The sequence below is a fragment of the Rhinoderma darwinii genome, chromosome 2, assembly GCF_050947455.1.
Source record: "Rhinoderma darwinii isolate aRhiDar2 chromosome 2, aRhiDar2.hap1, whole genome shotgun sequence".
Lineage (NCBI taxonomy): Eukaryota > Metazoa > Chordata > Amphibia > Anura > Rhinodermatidae > Rhinoderma > Rhinoderma darwinii.
The window spans coordinates 417,956,831-417,981,979 of record NC_134688.1 but is presented as its reverse complement, the minus strand read 5'-3'; the positions used below and the strand labels follow the sequence as shown (position 1 = coordinate 417,981,979).

Genomic DNA, 25,149 nt, shown 5'->3' with positions numbered 1-25,149 from the left:
TAGACTTCCAAGCAGTTGCAGTGATATTGATTTAACTCTTCTGATCTTAAAAGGCCTCAGGAGGTCACAAAAGCTTACAAAACACTTTCCAAGTTATCACTAGATGCCAAGAAGATTACATTTATAGTCAAGCAGACATAGTTCTGACCGGCCCTGATTTATAATCATTACAGTGCCCCTGACATACTGATTTCTGCTTTCAGGAAAAGCCCTGGGAGGTGCCTTGGATGAAGCTTGAAAAGATGATTAACACCTTGATTCTGAATTACTGCCAGTGCCTGCTCCGCATGGAGGAGTATTATGAAGTTCTGGAACACACAAATGACCTAATCCAGCACCACCCAGGTAATGAGATTTACATGGACCTATACAGGGCCAGTCTGGATGTTAGCCTGAGCGGTAATTTTTTTTGGCATCCCCTTTACCACATGGTGTTTTGTCATACAGCATAGAAATAACTATACCAGTGACCTTTTACAGTGAAGGAAATAAGTATTTGATCCCTTGCTGATTTTGTAAGTTTGCCCACTGTCAAAGTCATGAACAGTCTAGAATTTTTAGGGTAGGTTAATTTTACCAGTGAGAGATAGATTATATTTAAAAAAAAAACAGAAAATCACATAGTCAAAATTATATATATTTATTTGCATTGTGCACAGAGAAATAAGTATTTGATCCCCTACCAACCATTAAGAGATCAGCCTCCTCCAGACCAGTTACACGCTCCAAATCAACTTGGTGCCTGCATTAAAGACAGCTGTCTTACATGGTCACCTGTATAAAAGACTCCTGTCCACAGACTCAATTAATCAGTCTGACTCTAACCTCTACAACATGGGCAAGAACAAAGAGCTTTCTAAGGATGTCAGGGACAAGATTATAGACCTTCACAAGGCTGGAATGGGCTACAAAACCATAAGTAAGACGCTGGGTGAGAAGGAGACAACTGTTGGTGCAATAGTAAGAAAATGGAAGACATACAAAATGACTGTCAATCGACATCGATCTGGGGCTCCATGCAAAATCTCACCTCGTGGGGTATCCTTGATCCTGAGGAAGGTGAGAGCTCAGTCGAAAACTACACGGGGGGAACTTGTTAATGATCTCAAGGCAGCTGGGACCACAGTCACCAAGAAAACCATTGGTAAAACATTACACCGTAATGGATTAAAATCCTGCAGTGCCCGCAAGGTCCCCCTGCTCAAGAAGGCACATGTACAGGCCCGTCTGAAGTTTGAAAATGAACATCTGGATAATTCTGAGAGTGATTGGGAGAAGGTGCTGTGGTCAGATGAGACTAAAATTGAGCTCTTTGGCATTAACTCAACTCGCTGTGTTTGGAGGAAGAGAAATGCTGCCTATGACCCAAAGAACACCGTCCCCACTGTCAAGCATGGAGGTGGAAACATTATGTTTTGGGGGTGTTTCTCTGCTAAGGGCACAGGACTACTTCACTGCATCAATGGGAGAATGGATGGAGCCATGTACCGTCAAATCCTGAGTGACAACCTCCTTCCCTCCACCAGGACATTAAAAATGGCTCGTGGCTGGGTCTTCCAGCACGACAATGACCCGAAACATACAGCCAAGGCAACAAAGGAGTGGCTCAAAAAGAAGCACATTAAGGTCATGGAGTGGCCTAGCCAGTCTCCAGACCTTAGTCCCATCGAAAACTTATGGAGGGAGCTGAAGATCCGAGTTGCCAAGCGACAGCCTCGAAATTTTAATGATTTACAGATGATCTGCAAAGAGGAGTGGGCCAAAATTCTATCTAACATGTGTGCAAACCTCATCATCAACTACTAAAAACGTCTGACTGCTGTGCTTGCCAACAAGGGTTTTGCCACCAAGTATTAAGTCTTGTTTGCCAAAGGGATCAAATACTTATTTCTATGTGCACAATGCAAATAAATATATATAATTTTGACAATGTGATTTTCAGTTTTTTTTTTATTTTATATAATCTATCTCTCACTGGTAAAATTAACCTAGCCTAAAAATTCTAGACTGTTCATGTCTTTGACAGTGGGCAAACTTACTAAATCAGCAAGGGATCAAATACTTATTTCCTTCACTGTATATGCACCTAGCAGTGCTGTACGCTGCCCAAATAACACTTCTATACAGGTGCCTAAATAACAATGCTAAACAGTGCCACTAGTGCCACAAGATGGCGGCTAGAAGTTGTTTGAATGGAGTGGTGGCCATGACAGTCTGACAGTCGAACGCCGTTGGACTCCACCGATCTAGAATCCATCACCTATCCAGTGGATAGGTGAAAACGGTATTATGCTTAAATACCCCTTTAAGGGCGGCCATGGACTTATAGATCTTAATTCTCTACAACTGACAACAGACACATGCATTGCTACCATACGTATTTATTGCTGCCACTAAGCTTATCAGAAATTGCAGCTTTAAGGAGCAAGTATTATTGAAATGCTGTTTTGTATATTTTGGATGAAATCATCTTAGAATTATTTAATACATATATTTGCATTATTTGTAAGATATTAAAATTAGCATTGTGAGCATCTTGATTTTCATCTGTGGTTCTTAATCAGAATGACTGCTCATGAATACACATGAAGGTTTTGCCCCTGTCCAACCATCTTATTTTACTTCATTTAGCTGCTTCTTCTTCTAAATGCTGACATCTCATTGTCCTGTCATGTGATCTTGAAATCTAAGAGACCCTATTTAACAAAGAATATATTATAACTTACTATTGGGTATAATTCTAAAAATGGTGACAAATCCCTTTTAATCAGATATTTATCAATATATATTATTGGTGAGATATTTTTGCAGATGTCAGAAAATCTGTTAGTTTTGGACACTGTTGGAAGCCAACATGGGCAGCATTCATAATAATATCAGAAATTAAATATGTAACTCAATTGCTGGAATATCAATGGGATGGATATCTGCCTGCTGATAATCAGATACCATTTACAACAGGATGATCTTGCTTGCCTTTGATGTGTAGCCTGAGATAGGCCATAGAATAAACCGCGGCGGTGCTGGAGATTAGGGCCCTTTTACACTGGACAATTATCGGGCCAACAAGCGTTCACAGTAACTGGATGCTAATTGGAGAGAAATCATTAAGTAGGCCAGAAGACACCTAAGTTTGGGTGGAGTTGTGGGTGTGATTATCAGGGCCGGCTCCAGGTTTAAGTGGACCCTTGGGCGACACAGACTTAGTGGGACCTTTGCGAGGTAACTCACGGCAGCAGTAAAATGGCAGAAAACGTCACTTTGTGCCCCCTATATAGAAGTTAGGCCCTGATTATGCCCCCATAAGGAAGTTAGGCCCCCAGTTTGTACCGCCATAAATTTAGTACCCACTGTAGATAGTGCCACACCCCCCATAGAGCACCACCCCCTGTAGAAATCACCCCCCTGTAGAAATCACCCCCCTTGTAGAAAGCACCCCCCCTTGTAGAAAGCACTGCCCCTTGTAGATAGCACCCCCCATGTAGATAGCAATGTCCACTAAGATAGCACGCCCTCCCCTGTACATAGCACCACTGTAGGAGCAGAATACCTCTGGCTGGGGATTCCACTCATAGATGGAACCCCTAACATCTCTGTCCATATATGGAGAGTGACGTCAGGAGAGCGAAATCCCCTGCCAGAGCGGGCCGGGAATTCCACTCCAGGAGTAACCCTTTGATGTCACTGTCCATATATGGATAGTGACGCCGGGGGATTCTTCAGGAGCAGAATCCCCTGCCAGAGCGGGGTCTGGCCGCTGGGAATTTCGCTCCTACAGGGAGCTACAGTACAGTGGCACTATCTATGGGAGATAGGGGGGTTGCTATCTTCAGCCAGGGGGGTCCCATCTATATTGGGGTGGTGCTATCTACAAGTCTGGAGTTCCCAGCCAGAGATCTTGCGATGCTCTGGCCGGGGATTCCATTGTTGAAAGCCCTGACTTCACTATCCATATATGGACAGTAATGTCAAGGGCTTCCCCGGCTCAGCGCTCAAAGTAAAGCTGTGTGCGGTGAGTCCTCGGTCAGAATCAGTTTTTACCGGCCGTTACAAGAATTGTTTCCTGAAAAACGTCCGATAAAAACGAATCCATTGACTACTATGGGAGTCATCTGGCCGTGAAAACGGCCAGAAATAGGACATGTCCTATTTTTTGACAGCCAATATTCACAGGCCTTTAAAAAACGGCCATGTGAATACACCCATAGAACTTCATTGTTCTGAAAACAGCCGTAAACAAATGGAGCGGGCTGCACAGGCTGGTACTGTAGTAATAATGGGAGATTTTAATTACCGGGATATTAATTGGTGTCATGGTTCGGCTTCAACTGCAAAGCGAAGAAATTTCCTCAACCTGTTGCAGGAAACTTTTATGGGCCAGTTTGTGGAAGACCAGACTATAGGTGAAGCTCTGTTGGATCTGGTAATTTCTAATAATGCAGAGCTTGTTGGGAATGTCAATGTTCGTGAAACCCTCGGTAACAGTGATCACAATATAGTTACATTTTACCTATACGTAAAAAACAAACGCAGGCTGGGAGGGCAAAAACACTTAATTTTAAGAAGACCAATTTCTCCAGGATGAGGGCTGCAATTCAGTAAATAGACTGAAAATAACTAATGTCAAATAATGGTACAAATGATAAATGGGAGACTTTAAAATCTACTTTGGGTAATTATAGTGCAAAATTTATTCCTATAGGTATAAACGACTAAAATTAAACCCCACATGGCTTACACCGTCTGTAAAAGGGCAATACATTACAAAAAAAGGGCATTTGAAAAATACAAATCTGAGGGTACAGCTGAAGCCTTTGTAAATTATAAAGAGCTTAATAAAATCTGTAAAAAGATAATAAAATTAGCAAAAATACAAAATGAAAGGCAGGTGACAGGGATAATAAAAAAATCCCCCAAAAAATTTCAATTATATAAATGCAAAAAAGCCAAGGTCTGAACATGTAGGACCCCTTGATAGTGGTAATGGGGAGTTGGTCACAGGTGATCAAGGGAAGGCAGAGTTACTAAATGAGTTCTTTAGCTCTGTATATACAACAGAAGAAAGAGCAGCTGATATAGCTGGTGCCAATGCTGTTAATATATCAGTTGATATACTGAATTGGATGAATGTAGATATGGTCCAAGCTAAATAAAATAAAATAAATGTACACAAGGCCCCGGGAACAGATGGGTTACACCCTAGAGTTCTTAAAGAGCTTAGTTCAGTTATTTCAGTCCCCCTCTTCATAATATTTAGAGATTCTCTAGTGACTGGTACAGTGCCAAGGGACTGGCGCAGGGCAAATGTGGTGCCTATTTTCAAAAAGGGCTCTAGGTCTTCCCCGGGTAATTATAGACCAGTAAGCTTAACATCCATTGTGGGGAAAATGTTTGAGGGTCTATTGAGGGACTATATATAGGATTATGTTACAAAAAATAGTATTACAAGTGACAGCCAGCACGGTTTTACTAAGGACAGAAGTTGTCAAAATAACCTGATTTGTTTTTATAAAGAGGTGACCAGAAGCCTAGACAGAGGGGCGGCTGTGGATATAGTGTTTTTGGACTTTGCAAAGGCATTTGACACTGTCCCTCATAGAGGTCTAATGGGTAAATTAAGGACTATAGGTTTAGAAAGTATAGTTTGTAATTGGATTGAGAATTGGCTCAAGGACCGTAACCAGAGAGTTGTGGTAAATTATTCCTACTCTGAATGGTCCCCGGTTATAAGTGGTGTACCCCAGGGTTCAGTGCTGGGACCACTATTATTCAACGTATTTATTAATGATATAGAGGATGGGATTAATAGCACTATTTCTATTTTTGCAGATGACACCAAGCTATGTAATAATGTTCAGTCTATGGAAGATGTTCGTGAATTGCAAGCGGATTTAAACAAACTAATGGTTTGGGCGTCCAGTTGGCAAATGAAGTTTAATGTAGATAGATGTAAAGTTATGCATCTGGGTACCAACAATCTGCATGCATCATATGTCCTAGGGGGAGCTACACTGGGGGAGTCACTTGTTGAGAAGGATCTGGGTGTACTTGTAGACCATAAACTAAATAACAGCATGCAGTGTCAATCAGCTGCTTCAAAGGCCAGCAAGATATTGTCGTGTATTAAAAGAGGCATGGACTCGCGGGACAGGGATGTAATATTACCACTTTACAAAGCATTAGTGAGGCCTCATCTAGAATATGCAGTTCAGTTCTGGGCTCAAGTTTATAGAAAGGATGCCCTGGAGTTGGAAAAATACAAATAAGAGCAACAAAGCTAATAAGGGGCATGGAGAATCTAAGTTATGAGGAAAGTTTAAAAGAACTAAACCTATTTAGCCTTGAAAAAAGACGACTAAGGGGGGACATGATTAACTTATATAAATATATTAATGGCACATACAAAAAATATGGTGAAATCCTGTTCCATGTAAAACCCCCTCAAAAAACAAGGGGGCACTCCCTCCGTCTGGAGAACAAAAGGTTCAACCTGCAGAGGCAACAAGCCTTCTTTACTGTGAGAACTGTGAATCTATGGAATAGTCTACCATAGGAGCCGTCACAGCAGGGACAGTAGATGGCTTTAAAAAAGGCTTAGATCATTTCCTAGAACAAGAAAATATTAGCTCCTATGTGTAGAAATTTTTCCCTTCCCTTTTCCCATCCCTTGGTTGAACTTGATGGACATGTGTCTTTTTTCAACTGTACTAACTAAGTAACTATGTAACTATGTATAATGGCCGTTAAAAAAACGTCCGTCACACGGCCGTTTGTTTACTGTCGTGTGAATGTAGCCTAACTTTCAAATCTTTATCAGATTTTGATGTCAATCTATTCTTATCAAGAAGTGTTTTCCTTGCAAAACGTCTGACCAGCTCTATGGCTGCAATCTCATGCATTCTCTGATTTGTTATTGGGACCTAATACGTTGTTTGTACTGTATTTGCCAAATCTATTATCTACGTATTGTATTATGGTTGCTACTCCTTCTGCACATCGCCAATCCAAATCTTTTATGACACTGATATAAAATCACTTTAAAACAGTACTGAACATCTGCTTGATTCTCACATTGTATTATGTTGTGTAACTTTTAAAATTATTTACCTTGCTTACCTTAAACTGATTTGAGTTATGTCATGTTATATACCTTATTGACATCTAGCTGCATTTCTAAGGGATCATTCAGAAGAGCGTGTTCCCCGTCCGTGTGCTGTCCGTTGAAATAACTGCCAGCACACGGACCTATGCAAGTCAATAGGGCTATTCAGACATGCGTGATTTTTCACGGTGTGTCCGTTGCATGAAACTCACTGCATGTCCTATATTGGTCCATTTTTGTAGACGTTGTCGCCCATTGAAGTCTATGGGTGCGTGAAAAACACGGACAGCACACGGATGAACAGCTAAACAAATGCAGAGACATTTTTTTTAAAAAAGGAAGCATAATGGCGGATGTCAAAAACTGATGCCACACGCAAAGCACACTGGACATGAAGTGGAGGAAATAGTCCGTTTTTGAGTACCCAAATTGGACACGCTCGTGTGAATGTAGCCTTAGGGCATGACCAGACGTGGCATATTTCTTCCGCCACTGTCCGCTTCAATGCCGCACATAATCTGCATTGCAGATTCTGTTACGGCTCTGCCTAAAATGGGCATTAAATTGATGCGGACTAGCCATTGTGTATTCAGGTGAAGAGTGCTTCCCTTCTCTCTATCAGTGCAGGATAGAGAGAAGGGACAGCCCTTTCCCTAGTAAAAGTAAATGAACTTCATACTTACCCGGCCGTTGTCTTGGTGACGCGTCCCTCTTTCAACATCCAGCCCGAAACTCCTTGGATGACGCGGCAGTCCATGTGACCGCTGCAGCCTGTGATTGACTGCAGCCGTCACTTGGACTGAAACGTCATCCCGGGAGGCCGGACTGGAGGAAGAAGCAGGGTGTTCTCGGTAAGTAGGAACTTCTATTTTTTTTACAGCTTGATGTATATTGTGATCGGAAGTCACTGTCCAGGGTGCTGAAACAGTTACTGCCGATCGTTTAACTCTTTCAGCACCCTGGACAGTGACTATCTCCTGACGTTGCCTAGCAACTCGCCTGTAATTACTGGTGCACACACGTAGTCACCCGTAATTACGGGAGCCCCATTGACTTCTATGGGCCTGCCCGTGCCGTAATAACGGCCCGTGATTACGGGCGTTTTTACGTGTGCATGCGGCCTCAGTCTGGCTATAGACCTAGAAATACATAGGTCCAGCCAGAATGAAGAAATGTAATTTTCTAAAAACAAATATGCTACGCAACACACATAACATCTGCGTACTTCATTGCAGAATTTTGACTCTCCATTGAAGTCAATGGAGAAATTCCGCAATGAGTCCGCAACATCCAGTGTATGCTGCGAACACTAAATTCCGCACCGCAGCGTATGGTCTGCAGCGGAGTTTTCCGCAACGTGTAAACGAACCTAACTAAAAAGCTGTGGAAAGCAATGGAGAAACGTGTACGCTGCGGATTTCCAGAGCAATTCCGCCACGTCTGGTCATGCCCTTAGTGTGAGAATGTGTTATGCAACTGGTGGCTACAATGTAGAAACCATACTACAACAGTGAACACAAGAAGCACAAAGCTTGTACAATTGGAAAACACATACCGAAACTTTGTGATAGCTGATTTTTGATTTTTTATTAAAAATACCTTGGCATCCTAATAAAGAGAATCGTGTACTGTGACTTTATGTAGACTAATCTATCTATCAGCAAAAAGCAACCTACCAAACTGTAAACATCTAAAAATAAAGACAGAGAAAACATCCATTTCTTTAAACATTATTATTACTTTGTGCCATATGTAGCAATAGAAAATAACATGTGTTAGCTGGAAAACAGTGTGTGAACCGTCATCGCTGTCTGTTAGTTGTCTCTGTTCTTGGATTGCAGCCAGTGTAAGGATATACGATTATAAAGAAAAGGGGGCTGCAATATGACTGCAGATGAGAGAAGAGCTGTCAGTTTTTCTCTTTCATTTCCTTTCGCAGTCACAGGGTGGCACTGTTTGTATTTCCACTGGCCATGGTTTTAGATGATGATCATTTAATGCTTTCATTTATCCATTCTGAATCTTTGTAAGTGCCTATATGTTGTGTATATCTTCATACTCCGGCACCCATCCGCCCTCCTAAGTTACTTCATCTTCATACAGTTTCCTGTATATGGCGTTTCATATTCTTCAATCTCTCTGGGCAATTTGATCCCGGACACCCTAATACAATGTGACGTAGCAAAACAAGCTAGCAGTGACACTACAGCTGCTGTGAAGGGCTCCTTGACCTCTCAAGCCTCCCTTAAGACGGCAAAGCTATGATTTATTTTCCTCTATGTCAGAGTTGGTTTGATGGTGAGATCTGTGTCTTACCTCTCAGTAGCATCGAATGTTGAAGGTACAATAAGGGGAAGCCACAAACTAAATACACTTTATAGGGAAAAACTATCTTCATTTTTCCCAGGTATTTGTTTTACATACATATACTGGAGTGGGTAATATGTTTAATAATGGGATTGTATGAGATTAGAAAAACATGTCTGCTTTCCTCCAGAAACAGCACCACTCTTGTAGAAGTGCTGTGTCTATTATTGCAGCTCGGCCCCATTCAGACACACCTAGGTGATAAATGCAAGTTTGGTGCGGGTCCAACCAGTGGGACTCCTACCGATCGCCAGAACGGGGGACCGTGATCCCCTGTTCTCCTAGCCCTTTTGCTAGGTTTCCCGTTCTGGCGATCTATGGTAGTCCCAGCAGTCGGATGGAATTAGGGTTAAACACTGAAATTATAGCTTTTGCCTTGCTATTGTCCAAGGAAAATATATTTGGTACAATGCAAATGCAAAATGTTTCCCATGAGAAAAAAACGTGCTTACTGTAAGAAATATCTTCTCCTGAATGTCTCTTTCCCAATGGTCAACTTTAACCCATTCCCGACATATGTTGTATATATATGGCGCACGTTGGGTGGGGGAGTATGGAGCGGGCTCAGGGGCTGAGCCCGCTCCATAAGACGATCGGACACTTCAGTGTAATAAGCGAGATCCCGCTCATTTAACCACTTAGATGCCGCGGTCAATAGCCGTGCCATCTAAGTTGTTAGAAACGGGGGCAGCCCCTGTCATTTTGCAACGGCCCCCCTGCGACACCACTGTGGGATGTCAATGGTTGACATGGCAGCCTTGTGGCCTGATCAAGGCCCCCAGGTCTGCCATCTTTGTACTCCTATGAAGCCCTGCAATACATTAGTGGTGTAGTACTATATAGTGCAAGTGATTCAACGATCGGTGGTTCAAGTCCCCTGCGAAGACTAGTAAAAAAAAGTTTGTTTAATATAGAAAATTTTTTCATTATTACAATTTCAAAAACCCTCCTTTTTCCCATTTTACCCCAAGCACAATGTAAAAAAAATAAATGATTAACATAACTAGTAGTGCCGCATCCGTATAGTCCAAACTATTACAATATCTAATCATTTAAACCGCACGGTGAACGCACGGTGAACGCAGTAAAAAAAATAAATTAAAAAGCCAGAATCGCTGTTGAGTGGTCACTTCCTCTCCCACAAAAAAATGGAAGAAAAAGTGATCAAAAAGTCTCATGTACCCCAAAATAGCACCAGTAGAAACTACAGCTTGCCCCGCAAAAAATAAGCCCTCATATCGCTCAATTGACGGAAAAATTATGGCTCTCAGAATATGGCGACTAAACTCAAATTCTATTTTTAACAATCAGTTTTTTCCTTGTAAAAGTAGTAAAAAAAACAAACTATATAAATTTGGTATCGCCGTAATTGTATTAACCCGCAGAATAAAGTTAACATGCCATTTTTACCGCACGGTGACCACAATAAAAACGAAACCCCCAAAAGATTGAGGAATTACAGTTTTTTTCCAATTCCAGCTCATTTTGGAATTTGGGTTTTTATACCCACAATTTCCTGTTATGGCGTGTTTTTATAGCCTGCCCAAAATCCACAAAGGTTATCCTCCTTTACGTGGTAGACCTATTGTTTCAGGCATAAATAATTTAACTCAAAATGTGAGCACGTATGTTGACCAAGTGTTGCGTCCCTTTGTTTTGAGTCTCACATCATATGTGCGTGACACAATGGATGTCCTAAAACAGATTGATGGCATTTCCCTGGAGAAAGATACAATTTTGGCGAGTCTGGATGTCGAGGCGTTGTATTCATCCATACCGCACAAATGTGGCTATAAAGCGGTCGAGTACTATTTGGGATCTAGAGGTACCCAGTTTGTAGCTCATAACCAGTTTGTCATGCAGTTATTACAGTTTGTTCTTGAAAGAAATATATTTATTTTTGAAGACAAAATTTTCCATCAGAAATGTGGTACTGCAATGGGGAGTCCTGCTGCTCCCACCTATGCAAATTTATTTCTTGGCTGGTGGGAGGAGACAATTGTCTTTGGGGACAAATTTGTCAATTGGACTTCATCTGTTGGATTATGGATTAGATATATTGATGACGTGTTGATCCTCTGGAACTCTACAGCGGATGAGTTCCATAATTTTGTAGCAGCCCTCAACAAGAATGATGTAGGACTTAAATTCACATGTGAGATCAGTGAGAAAGAATTGTCCTTTTTAGATTTGAAAATCACAAAAACATCAGATGGCACAATCCACACTAAGGTACATAGGAAAGAAACAGCAACAAATAGTTTCCTGCAATGGAATAGCTGTCATCCCCATTCCCTCAAAAGTGGCATACCAAAAGGCCAATTTATGAGAGTACGTAGGAATTGTAGTTCTATGGGTGATTTTGAGTTCCAGGCCAAGGAGCTCAAAACTAGATTGAAGGACAGAGGTTTCCCCGAGAGGGTTATCAGGAAGGCCTATGAGGGAGCAAGGGATGCTGATAGGCAATGTCTCCTGGTCCCTAAAAAACGGAAAGAAGAACAGGTCACAAGACTCATAGGTACCTATGATTCCAAACAAAATGATATTATGCAGATACTGAATAGGTATTGGCGTATTCTCAGTTCTGATACAGATCTGGTAGATCAAATCACACAGAGGCCGTCTGTCACCTATCGGAGAGGGAAAAATATAAGGGACAGAGTCATGCACAGCTGTTTTGACCCCATTTCACCTAGGGGCACGTGGCTGGACAGACAAATACCAGGCACCTTTAGGTGTGGTAGCTGTAAAGCCTGTGATTTCATTTTTAAAGGTAATAGCTTCACTAGCGTCACCACACAGAAACAATACACTATTCGGGATTATGTCAATTGCAAGACTGCGGGAGTGGTCTACCTAATCACATGTCCATGCCCCCTTAACTATGTGGGAAAAACAGCACGACAATTTCGTCGCCGTATTAGGGAGCATGTTGGAGACATTGTCCATGATAGGGACACCCCAATATCTAAGCATGTGCATGCCAAACACCAAGGCCAGGCAGCATGTTTAAAGTTTCAAGCTATTGAACTTGTTAGACCCCCCAAAAGAGGAGGTGATTGGGATAACCTGATTTTACGCAAAGAAGCACAATGGATCCACAGACTGGAATGCATACATCCAGCAGGTTTAAATGAGCAGACTAATTATACATGTTTTATTTAACACTCCCTATGGACAACCTATCTCCCTTGGGTTGCCCAGGAGGTGGGTGAGTTCATTTTTGCCCAACACATGTAGGTTTGAGATGGCCCTATTGGTCTGCCGTTTTTTAACGGCGATCGTCTCTCGGTCCCCCATGTCATGAGGGATCGTATTTCCTTCCACCCTACATATGTTTAATTACATTTTTAGTTGCTTTGTGAGGTAGCCTACTTGCGGTGTTTAACTGTCCCGCGAGATTTACTTACAATCCATTATCGTGTAGCGCTTACCTTCTCCTATTTTGGCAGTCTGGGCGAATTGTCCCTGACTTCTACTGCGCCTGCGCGTGCGGTTTGATGCGGCCGATGATGACCCCTGGTTGTCAGCTGACGGCGGGGGGTCACATGGGCAGGTGTCACTAATCGTGAGGGTGTGGGGATTGGTCAGTTCATGTTTGCCGCTAGAATACGAGGGGTGGAGTTTAGCGTTTATAGTAACATAGCGCCTGCAATGAAGTATGCCGTTGACATCAATACGTGCATCTTTGCCGTGACGCACAGCAGAATATCTGCTGTTAAAGGATTCTATCGCTGGTGTGAAGGCCAGAGTTACCATTATACGGACCCCTGAGGATGAGTACCTGAAACGCGTAGGGTCGTTGTTTTGTTTATGGAATGTTTGCATTGGGGATAGTCATATCGTGTTACACCCAGCACTAGGAGACCCGATCTATTCGGACGCCTGTGCTTTATTTTGGGATTGTACTACTGATGTGCCCTGGATATATGCTGTTTCCAGACATAATATTGTTATAAACACCGAGTTAGATGTATCACAATGACTCAGTGTTTTTTTGTTTAATACGTTTTTTAACAATCACGGTGGGGCTTATGTCACAGTGGTGTATTTACCCCTGTTTTTAACTAGTTACTAATTAAAAGGTATTTTTTACTTTATTGTTACTTCAGTGAACTATATAATTTACTCATATTGTGGGAGCACAATTAGATTTCTATCAAACTAGACAGTGAAATTACAATTCCAGCTCACAAAGAATCTTTTTCCAGCTTCCGACTACGCTATATGTTACAATAAATGGTGCCGTAAAAATCTACAACTTGTCCCACAAAAAAACTAGCCCTCGTATGGCTATATAGATGGAAAAATAAAAAAGTTATGGCTATTAGAATATGGGGGGTGATGATGACGAAAGTGAAGCTCCGAAAAATGGCTGCGACGGGAAGGGGTTAATCTAGATCCAGAATCTTATTCAACAGACGTAGAGAAGTATTCGGCACACAGACAAATATGATTCAAAACTTCTTCCGTTTTATTTGTATTGTATTCAAATGCCATGGGCGGAGTGCAACGTTTCGGTCCAAAAAGACCTTCGTCAGGCACTAAAGGTGTACAAAAAATTTTTTACACATAAATATCTAGGCATCATTTTGGTACAATATATGTATCATCTCTTATAACACAAAATAATAATGCTACATTGGAAAGAGAAAAATAGTAAATAGAAAAATAAAGATAAAATAAAGATAAATTTAAGACAAGAACAGAATATGCACAACACATACATGATTCATACTTCATCAATATCTATGCATATTAGGATTACATTTGATGTAAAAAAAGATATAAACAATCAAAAGTATGTGCATGTGTATGCCAGACGGAAGACATCATATCCGTGGCACCATATCCAAGGCTCGAAATATAGTACAAGCAAAAATCGTATAAAGAAATACATCTGGGTATATTTGTAGTGTAACAGCAATAATCCAAACGATGTCCGCAACTACTGTGGCTGGAAACAGAGTTGTGGAGTACATAGTGCACGAATATAGTGCAAAGATGCAAGTTTTCCTGTAGATGCTCCCTCAATCTGGTACCCATGCTCAGAAAAATAACTTAAAAAATCATTGCGTGAGAGATAATCAGTATAAACATGATGCACCACATAATATAAAGTAAATAATTATGCTTGTTAATGTACTGGCCGTATTAACATACTATAGAGAGCCTGTACGGCTCGAGGAGACTGTCCCATTGATGCTATCTAGTCAGATGTTGTTTAACATAAACATTTCTTGTCCTAATTGCATAATGGCTGTCCTGTTCAGTGTGCACGTTGTATCTGATGCATGATGGTGGCAGGAGGCAGGTAGTAAAACATTGCAATGACCTTACCTGGAACCCTGTTGGCGTGGATGTATCCTGTTGATGAGCACTGCTGTTCGTATCGCGGCTTACCGCTCGTTTTTGGCGCTAACTGCAATGATTATTCTTGCAGTTTAAATGTCCTGTGTCTGGGGCGGGTCATGGGAGGTTCCCTATGCACGTGATTGGCCGCTCGTAACTTAGTGGGCGTGTCTGAGTGTGTGATTGGCTGCACACTACTCAGAGGGAGTTGCCATGACACATGGGAGGTTCCCTATGCACGTGATTGGCCGCTCGTAACTAAGTGGGCGTGTCTGAGTGTGTGTTCGGCTGCACACTACTCAGAGGGAATTGCCATGACACAGGGGTGTGTCGTGTGACGCCGTTGTAAGGGGCGGTGTTTTCATTCCCATGTTAGATATTTATCGCCGATCAGATGTAGTTAGGGCTATTGGATTTAGCAGTAATAGCATATGTTTGGGCGATATACAGTCTCTTGATCCTGAATGAGCACCAATTACTGCTTCTGTTATTAAGAATATGTTACTGGTAGCTGACCATATTTACTGTAGGTTATTAACACTACATATAGCGCCGTTGTGGGAGTCTGCCTAACTACAGGCAATGTGCTCCCTTAGATCAGGCTCTCAGGTTGAATAACGCCAATTCACATGGACTAAGAGGGACAGATAGAGTAACATGAAGGCGGATACGACTGGTCTGTATATGGGTAGTGGTACTGGATATAATAATGTAGATGCAGCTGGGGTATACTGTATGATATTATAAATCTGTATAAACAATATATTGCTGAAAAAAATGTGTTACCACTACGTATTATATAGTTGACTAGAATACTCAATCCTAAACTCAGTATTTTCAAGGATACCGTAGTCGGGAAGGACCGGATGAAGATGTGTGGTATACCATATGTCAAATCAGCGTGTCTGTTATGGAATAAAAAAAGGCATTTATTATTATGGATATCATATTCAGATCAACGGAACATTGGATACTATAGGAAACTACTAACTTCGTATTCCCTATTTAAACCTCGAGGTTCTAATGTCTGCAATCTGTGGATCCAATAGGCCTCCCTGCGTTTTAGTGTCCTAATCCTATCCCCGCCTCTCCTAGGTGCCGGTATGTGTTCTATCACCTGGAATTGTAATTGCGAAACGTTATGTGATCTCAATAAAAAATGTGCGGGGATCGGTAGTAAGGTTTTATTGCAGCGTATAGTACTCTTATGCTGACCGATTCTGTCTCGTATGCGCTGTGTCGTTTCGCCAACATATGCTAGCCCACATGGGCATTTTATCATGTAAATGACAAAATTAGTGTTACAGGTGAAAAATTCCTTCACCGGTATACGTTCACCTGTCTGGGGGTGTTGTAGCGTATTACCCTTGATCACATTGGAGCATTGCATGCAAGATCGGCATGGGAAGGTCCCTTGTTTAGGGGTGTTCAGAAAGGTTTGCCTTAAGGGTCTTTTGGCTGAGCCAACATCTGCTTTGACTAACTTGTCCCTTAGGTTATGTGGTCTCTTTGAACATGGGAGAAATGGAGTTTTGAACTCTGTGACCTTAGGGTATGCTTCTTTGAGTAATGGCCAGTGCTTCCTAATTATATGGTGAACCCTATATGCACAAGGGTGGTATGTATGTACGAATGGTATACATTTGGGTCTGGTATTACTCCTAGTAGTGTCCATGTTTTGTTGTGCCTCCAATAATGTACACATGGGATAGCCTCTCTCCCTGAATTTTTGTGTCATATTGGTTGTTCTTATGGTTCTATTTTCGGTGTCGTCAACTATCCTCGCAACCCTTTTAAACTGGGATCTCGGTAGAGATTTTTTGGTCGCTATCGGGTGACAGCTGTCATAATGTAGTAGCCCATTCCTGTCTGTTTCCTTCGTAAATAGGTCTGTACTGAGGTGGCCCCTATTGTCCATAATGACCATGGTGTCCAGGAAGCTGATCCTAGACACATGATGGTTAAGTGTGAATTTAAGTTCTGGCCAGATGCTGTTGAGATACTCCACAAATTCTATAAGTGACTCCTGTGTACCTTTCCATATGCAAAATATATCGTCGATATATCTTTTCCAAAGTAATATCCCTTCCCTGAATGTAGTAGTGGGATAAACATAATTCTCCTCAAAGTGGGCCATAAAACAATTGGCATATGGTGGTGCCACGTTAGACCCCATTGCCGTGCCCCTCTGTTGAATATAGTATATATCCTCAAAGAGGAAGTAGTTATCGGTTAAAATGATAGTAAGGAGATCCAGACAAAGGTCTATAATTCTACCATCTTTACCCTCTTTGGTGAGTATTTCTTCTACTGCTCTAAGTCCTTTTTCGTGTTTGATGGAGGTGTAAAGGCTACATACATCCAGGGTCACTAGAATCACATTCTGAGGTAGCTCATCCAGAGTACGGATGGTTTCTAGGAAGTTAGATGTGTCTAATAAGAAAGATCTCGTGTTTTTGACCAAGGGGGTGAGTACTTTCTCCACAAACTTGGACAATGGTGTAAAGATGGAGTCTGTGGAGGCCACTATGGGACGGCCTGGGGGGTTATCAAGCCCCTTATGTATCTTGGGCAGTGTGTAAAAAACGGGTGTGACTGGATATCTATTAGTCAGATAGGATACTGTATCCTGGTCAATTGTACCTAGGGTCATATGCTTTTTAAGGACCTCCTGGATCTTTATTGCAATCCTATTGGTGGGGTCCTGGTCAATAGGTAGATAGACAGAGGTGTCACTCAGTTGCCTGTGTATTTCCCTAAAGTAAGTGGACCTATCCATAATCACTATTGCTCCCCCCTTATCTGCTGGTTTGATAATCAAGTCTTTATCCCCAGTGAGTGAAGACAAGGCTTGTCTGTCCAGACTACTTAGATTGGCCTGGCATTTAAATTGGCCCAATCTGAAGTCATGGTTAAATCTGTCCACATCTCTGTGGACCAGATTAATGAATGTCTCCAAGGCTGGTGAGTTTTTTGGAGGGTTGAAGAAACTCTTGTTTCTAAGTCCAAAGTCTCGGGAGGTCACAGTAGGACTCTCACTAGAATTAATTGTTGTCCCTTCGTTCCTTTGGGACTCCTCCATATTGGAGAAGTATACCCGAAGGCGTAGGGATCTAAAGAAACGATTGAGGTCCATATCGAGCTGGAACAAATCGTATCTATACGAGGGGCAGAAGGACAGGCCTTTTTGGAGGAGAAGTAACTGAGCTGGGCTCAGAGTCTTGGAGGAAATGTTAACTACTAGTGACTGTGTTGTTGAAGTCATACCTGCGATCTCGTCTCCATCGCCTGGTTGAAGTCTTCTTGGCTGTTTTCTGCCTCTCCTCGTCCTCTTCTTGGGCGTCTGCCCCGTCGTTGGCCTAAAAAACGACCCCCATATGGTCTTCTTTGTTGGTAGTCGTTCCCTTCGCCTCCTGATCCCGAATAGGAAGAACCTGAGGAGTTGTACGCTCTTCTACGCGCCGGTCTACCACCTGTATATCCCTCGTGCCACTTGTAGACCCTTTGATTATTATAGTCGTCCAGGTCCCTCTGGAATTTCTTCCTCTTCTGCTGTTCTATCTCAATTCTGTGAGCATTGAGAGTTGTTTTCAACTTGTCATCAAAGGTATTATATTCCGCCACGGACATGGTACTTTTCATCTGTTGTTCAGCCGTCATGGTTTGTTTCTTCAACTCTGTCACACTTTTCTGTAGGTGTGATATAGTCAGAGTCATCAGATCCAATGAGCATTTGTTCAATATCTGCTCGAACTGCGTGCAATATTCCTGGTCTTCATTGAACATGGTAGGTCTAATGGGCACTCTGAGGCCCCTTGGTATTCGTTGTACTCTTACATACTCAGCTAGCGTCGCGCTATGTAGTTCCTGATTTATCAGGCGTCTGGAGGTTCTTTCTAGATCACGAGTGCGGACCTCTGCTGGAGGTGTTTGTAGAAAATCCCTTGAGATGGTAACACGGGATAGGATGTCTTCCGTCTGTTCTTGATTGTAGGAGAAAATCGAGGTGGTCATTTTTCTCGTCTGTGCAAATCTGAATGGGAAACTGGTCGGTATTGGTTCAGAGTGCACAAGACCTATAGGAGGTGCACGAATAGGGTCCCAACCCAATCGTATGTAGAGAAGTATTCGGCACACAGACAAATATGATTCAAAACTTCTTCCGTTTTATTTGTATTGTATTCAAATGCCATGGGCGGAGTGCAACGTTTCGGTCCAAAAAGACCTTCGTCAGGCACTAAAGGTGTACAAAAAATTTTTTACACATAAATATCTAGGCATCATTTTGGTACAATATATGTATCATCTCTTATAACACAAAATAATAATGCTACATTGGAAAGAGAAAAATAGTAAATAGAAAAATAAAGATAAAATAAAGATAAATTTAAGACAAGAACAGAATATGCACAACACATACATGATTCATACTTCATCAATATCTATGCATATTAGGATTACATTTGATGTAAAAAAAGATATAAACAATCAAAAGTATGTGTATGCCAGACGGAAGACATCATATCCGTGGCACCATATCCAAGGCTCGAAATATAGTACAAGCAAAAATCGTATAAAGAAATACATCTGGGTATATTTGTAGTGTAACAGCAATAATCCAAACGATGTCCGCAACTACTGTGGCTGGAAACAGAGTTGTGGAGTACATAGTGCACGAATATAGTGCAAAGATGCAAGTTTTCCTGTAGATGCTCCCTCAATCTGGTACCCATGCTCAGAAAAATAACTTAAAAAATCATTGCGTGAGAGATAATCAGTATAAACATGATGCACCACATAATATAAAGTAAATAATTATGCTTGTTAATGTACTGGCCGTATTAACATACTATAGAGAGCCTGTACGGCTCGAGGAGACTGTCCCATTGATGCTATCTAGTCAGATGTTGTTTAACATAAACATTTCTTGTCCTAATTGCATAATGGCTGTCCTGTTCAGTGTGCACGTTGTATCTGATGCATGATGGTGGCAGGAGGCAGGTAGTAAAACATTGCAATGACCTTACCTGGAACCCTGTTGGCGTGGATGTATCCTGTTGATGAGCACTGCTGTTCGTATCGCGGCTTACCGCTCGTTTTTGGCGCTAACTGCAATGATTATTCTTGCAGTTTAAATGTCCTGTGTCTGGGGCGGGTCATGGGAGGTTCCCTATGCACGTGATTGGCCGCTCGTAACTTAGTGGGCGTGTCTGAGTGTGTATATGTAGTGTTAATAACCTACAGTAAATATGGTCAGCTACCAGTAACATATTCTTAATAACAGAAGCAGTAATTGGTGCTCATTCAGGATCAAGAGACTGTATATCGCCCAAACATATGCTATTACTGCTAAATCCAATAGCCCTAACTACATCTGATCGGCGATAAATATCTAACATGGGAATGAAAACACCGCCCCTTACAACGGCGTCACACGACACACCCCTGTGTCATGGCAATTCCCTCTGAGTAGTGTGCAGCCGAACACACACTCAGACACGCCCACTTAGTTACGAGCGGCCAATCACGTGCATAGGGAACCTCCCATGTGTCATGGCAACTCCCTCTGAGTAGTGTGCAGCCAATCACACACTCAGACACGCCCACTAAGTTACGAGCGGCCAATCACGTGCATAGGGAACCTCCCATGACCCGCCCCAGACACAGGACATTTAAACTGCAAGAATAATCATTGCAGTTAGCGCCAAAAACGAGCGGTAAGCCGCGATACGAACAGCAGTGCTCATCAACAGGATACATCCACGCCAACAGGGTTCCAGGTAAGGTCATTGCAATGTTTTACTACCTGCCTCCTGCCACCATCATGCATCAGATACAACGTGCACACTGAACAGGACAGCCATTATGCAATTAGGACAAGAAATGTTTATGTTAAACAACATCTGACTAGATAGCATCAATGGGACAGTCTCCTCGAGCCGTACAGGCTCTCTATAGTATGTTAATACGGCCAGTACATTAACAAGCATAATTATTTACTTTATATTATGTGGTGCATCATGTTTATACTGATTATCTCTCACGCAATGATTTTTTAAGTTATTTTTCTGAGCATGGGTACCAGATTGAGGGAGCATCTACAGGAAAACTTGCATCTTTGCACTATATTCGTGCACTATGTACTCCACAACTCTGTTTCCAGCCACAGTAGTTGCGGACATCGTTTGGATTATTGCTGTTACACTACAAATATACCCAGATGTATTTCTTTATACGATTTTTGCTTGTACTATATTTCGAGCCTTGGATATGGTGCCACGGATATGATGTCTTCCGTCTGGCATACACATGCACATACTTTTGATTGTTTATATCTTTTTTTACATCAAATGTAATCCTAATATGCATAGATATTGATGAAGTATGAATCATGTATGTGTTGTGCATATTCTGTTCTTGTCTTAAATTTATCTTTATTTTATCTTTATTTTTCTATTTACTATTTTTCTCTTTCCAATGTAGCATTATTATTTTGTGTTATAAGAGATGATACATATATTGTACCAAAATGATGCCTAGATATTTATGTGTAAAAAATTTTTTGTACACCTTTAGTGCCTGACGAAGGTCTTTTTGGACCGAAACGTTGCACTCCGCCCATGGCATTTGAATACAATACAAATAAAACGGAAGAAGTTTTGAATCATATTTGTCTGTGTGCCGAATACTTCTCTACATACGATTGGGTTGGGACCCTATTCGTGCACCTCCTATAGGTCTTGTGCACTCTGAACCAATACCGACCAGTTTCCCATTCAGATTTGCACAGACGAGAAAAATGACCACCTCGATTTTCTCCTACAATCAAGAACAGACGGAAGACATCCTATCCCGTGTTACCATCTCAAGGGATTTTCTACAAACACCTCCAGCAGAGGTCCGCACTCGTGATCTAGAAAGAACCTCCAGACGCCTGATAAATCAGGAACTACATAGCGCGACGCTAGCTGAGTATGTAAGAGTACAACGAATACCAAGGGGCCTCAGAGTGCCCATTAGACCTACCATGTTCAATGAAGACCAGGAATATTGCACGCAGTTCGAGCAGATATTGAACAAATGCTCATTGGATCTGATGACTCTGACTATATCACACCTACAGAAAAGTGTGACAGAGTTGAAGAAACAAACCATGACGGCTGAACAACAGATGAAAAGTACCATGTCCGTGGCGGAATATAATACCTTTGATGACAAGTTGAAAACAACTCTCAATGCTCACAGAATTGAGATAGAACAGCAGAAGAGGAAGAAATTCCAGAGGGACCTGGACGACTATAATAATCAAAGGGTCTACAAGTGGCACGAGGGATATACAGGTGGTAGACCGGCGCGTAGAGGAGCGTACAACTCCTCAGGTTCTTCCTATTCGGGATCAGGAGGCGAAGGGAACGACTACCAACAAAGAAGACCATATGGGGGTCGTTTTTTAGGCCAACGACGGGGCAGACGCCCAAGAAGAGGACGAGGAGAGGCAGAAAACAGCCAAGAAGACTTCAACCAGGCGATGGAGACGAGATCGCAGGTATGACTTCAACAACACAGTCACTAGTAGTTAACATTTCCTCCAAGACTCTGAGCCCAGCTCAGTTACTTCTCCTCCAAAAAGGCCTGTCCTTCTGCCCCTCGTATAGATACGATTTGTTCCAGCTCGATATGGACCTCAATCGTTTCTTTAGATCCCTACGCCTTCGGGTATACTTCTCCAATATGGAGGAGTCCCAAAGGAACGAAGGGACAACAATTAATTCTAGTGAGAGTCCTACTGTGACCTCCCGAGACTTTGGACTTAGAAACAAGAGTTTCTTCAACCCTCCAAAAAACTCACCAGCCTTGGAGACATTCATTAATCTGGTCCACAGAGATGTGGACAGATTTAACCATGACTTCAGATTGGGCCAATTTAAATGCCAGGCCAATCTAAGTAGTCTGGACAGACAAGCCTTGTCTTCACTCACTGGGGATAAAGACTTGATTATCAAACCAGCAGATAAGGGGGGAGCAATAGTGATTATGGATAGGTCCACTTACTTTAGGGAAATACACAGGCAACTGAGTGACACCTCTGTCTATCTACCTATTGACCAGGACCCCACCAATAGGATTGCAATAAAGATCCAGGAGGTCCTTAAAAAGCATATGACCCTAGGTACAATTGACCAGGATACAGTATCCTATCTGACTAATAGATATCCAGTCACACCCGTTTTTTACACACTGCCCAAGATACATAAGGGGCTTGATAACCCCCCAGGCCGTCCCATAGTGGCCTCCACAGACTCCATCTTTACACCATTGTCCAAGTTTGTGGAGAAAGTACTCACCCCCTTGGTCAAAAACACGAGATCTTTCTTATTAGACACATCTAACTTCCTAGAAACCATCCGTACTCTGGATGAGCTACCTCAGAATGTGATTCTAGTGACCCTGGATGTATGTAGCCTTTACACCTCCATCAAACACGAAAAAGGACTTAGAGCAGTAGAAGAAATACTCACCAAAGAGGGTAAAGATGGTAGAATTATAGACCTTTGTCTGGATCTCCTTACTATCATTTTAACCGATAACTACTTCCTCTTTGAGGATATATACTATATTCAACAGAGGGGCACGGCAATGGGGTCTAACGTGGCACCACCATATGCCAATTGTTTTATGGCCCACTTTGAGGAGAATTATGTTTATCCCACTACTACATTCAGGGAAGGGATATTACTTTGGAAAAGATATATCGACGATATATTTTGCATATGGAAAGGTACACAGGAGTCACTTATAGAATTTGTGGAGTATCTCAACAGCATCTGGCCAGAACTTAAATTCACACTTAACCATCATGTGTCTAGGATCAGCTTCCTGGACACCATGGTCATTATGGACAATAGGGGCCACCTCAGTACAGACCTATTTACGAAGGAAACAGACAGGAATGGGCTACTACATTATGACAGCTGTCACCCGATAGCGACCAAAAAATCTCTACCGAGATCCCAGTTTAAAAGGGTTGCGAGGATAGTTGACGACACCGAAAATAGAACCATAAGAACAACCAATATGACACAAAAATTCAGGGAGAGAGGCTATCCCATGTGTACATTATTGGAGGCACAACAAAACATGGACACTACTAGGAGTAATACCAGACCCAAATGTATACCATTCGTACATACATACCACCCTTGTGCATATAGGGTTCACCATATAATTAGGAAGCACTGGCCATTACTCAAAGAAGCATACCCTAAGGTCACAGAGTTCAAAACTCCATTTCTCCCATGTTCAAAGAGACCACATAACCTAAGGGACAAGTTAGTCAAAGCAGATGTTGGCTCAGCCAAAAGACCCTTAAGGCAAACCTTTCTGAACACCCCTAAACAAGGGACCTTCCCATGCCGATCTTGCATGCAATGCTCCAATGTGATCAAGGGTAATACGCTACAACACCCCCAGACAGGTGAACGTATACCGGTGAAGGAATTTTTCACCTGTAACACTAATTTTGTCATTTACATGATAAAATGCCCATGTGGGCTAGCATATGTTGGCGAAACGACACAGCGCATACGAGACAGAATCGGTCAGCATAAGAGTACTATACGCTGCAATAAAACCTTACTACCGATCCCCGCACATTTTTTATTGAGATCACATAACGTTTCGCAATTACAATTCCAGGTGATAGAACACATACCGGCACCTAGGAGAGGCGGGGATAGGATTAGGACACTAAAACGCAGGGAGGCCTATTGGATCCACAGATTGCAGACATTAGAACCTCGAGGTTTAAATAGGGAATACGAAGTTAGTAGTTTCCTATAGTATCCAATGTTCCGTTGATCTGAATATGATATCCATAATAATAAATGCCTTTTTTTATTCCATAACAGACACGCTGATTTGACATATGGTATACCACACATCTTCATCCGGTCCTTCCCGACTACGGTATCCTTGAAAATACTGAGTTTAGGATTGAGTATTCTAGTCAACTATATAATACGTAGTGGTAACACATTTTTTTCAGCAATATATTGTTTATACAGATTTATAATATCATACAGTATACCCCAGCTGCATCTACATTATTATATCCAGTACCACTACCCATATACAGACCAGTCGTATCCGCCTTCATGTTACTCTATCTGTCCCTCTTAGTCCATGTGAATTGGCGTTATTCAACCTGAGAGCCTGATCTAAGGGAGCACATTGCCTGTAGTTAGGCAGACTCCCACAACGGCGCTATATGTAGTGTTAATAACCTACAGTAAATATGGTCAGCTACCAGTAACATATTCTTAATAACA

General features: G+C 42.0%; 1 protein-coding gene across 2 annotated transcripts in view; it reads left to right on the top strand.

Moving 5' to 3' along the window:
* AIPL1 (AIP like 1 HSP90 co-chaperone) overlaps positions 1-25,149 on the top strand; it is a 65,060-nt gene that overhangs the window by 27,705 nt on the left and 12,206 nt on the right. For both annotated transcript variants that reach the window (XM_075854244.1, XM_075854243.1), the window contains exon 4: positions 204-345. In XM_075854244.1, the coding sequence (XP_075710359.1) occupies positions 204-345 (142 nt within the window). The remainder of the gene's footprint in view (positions 1-203; positions 346-25,149) is intronic.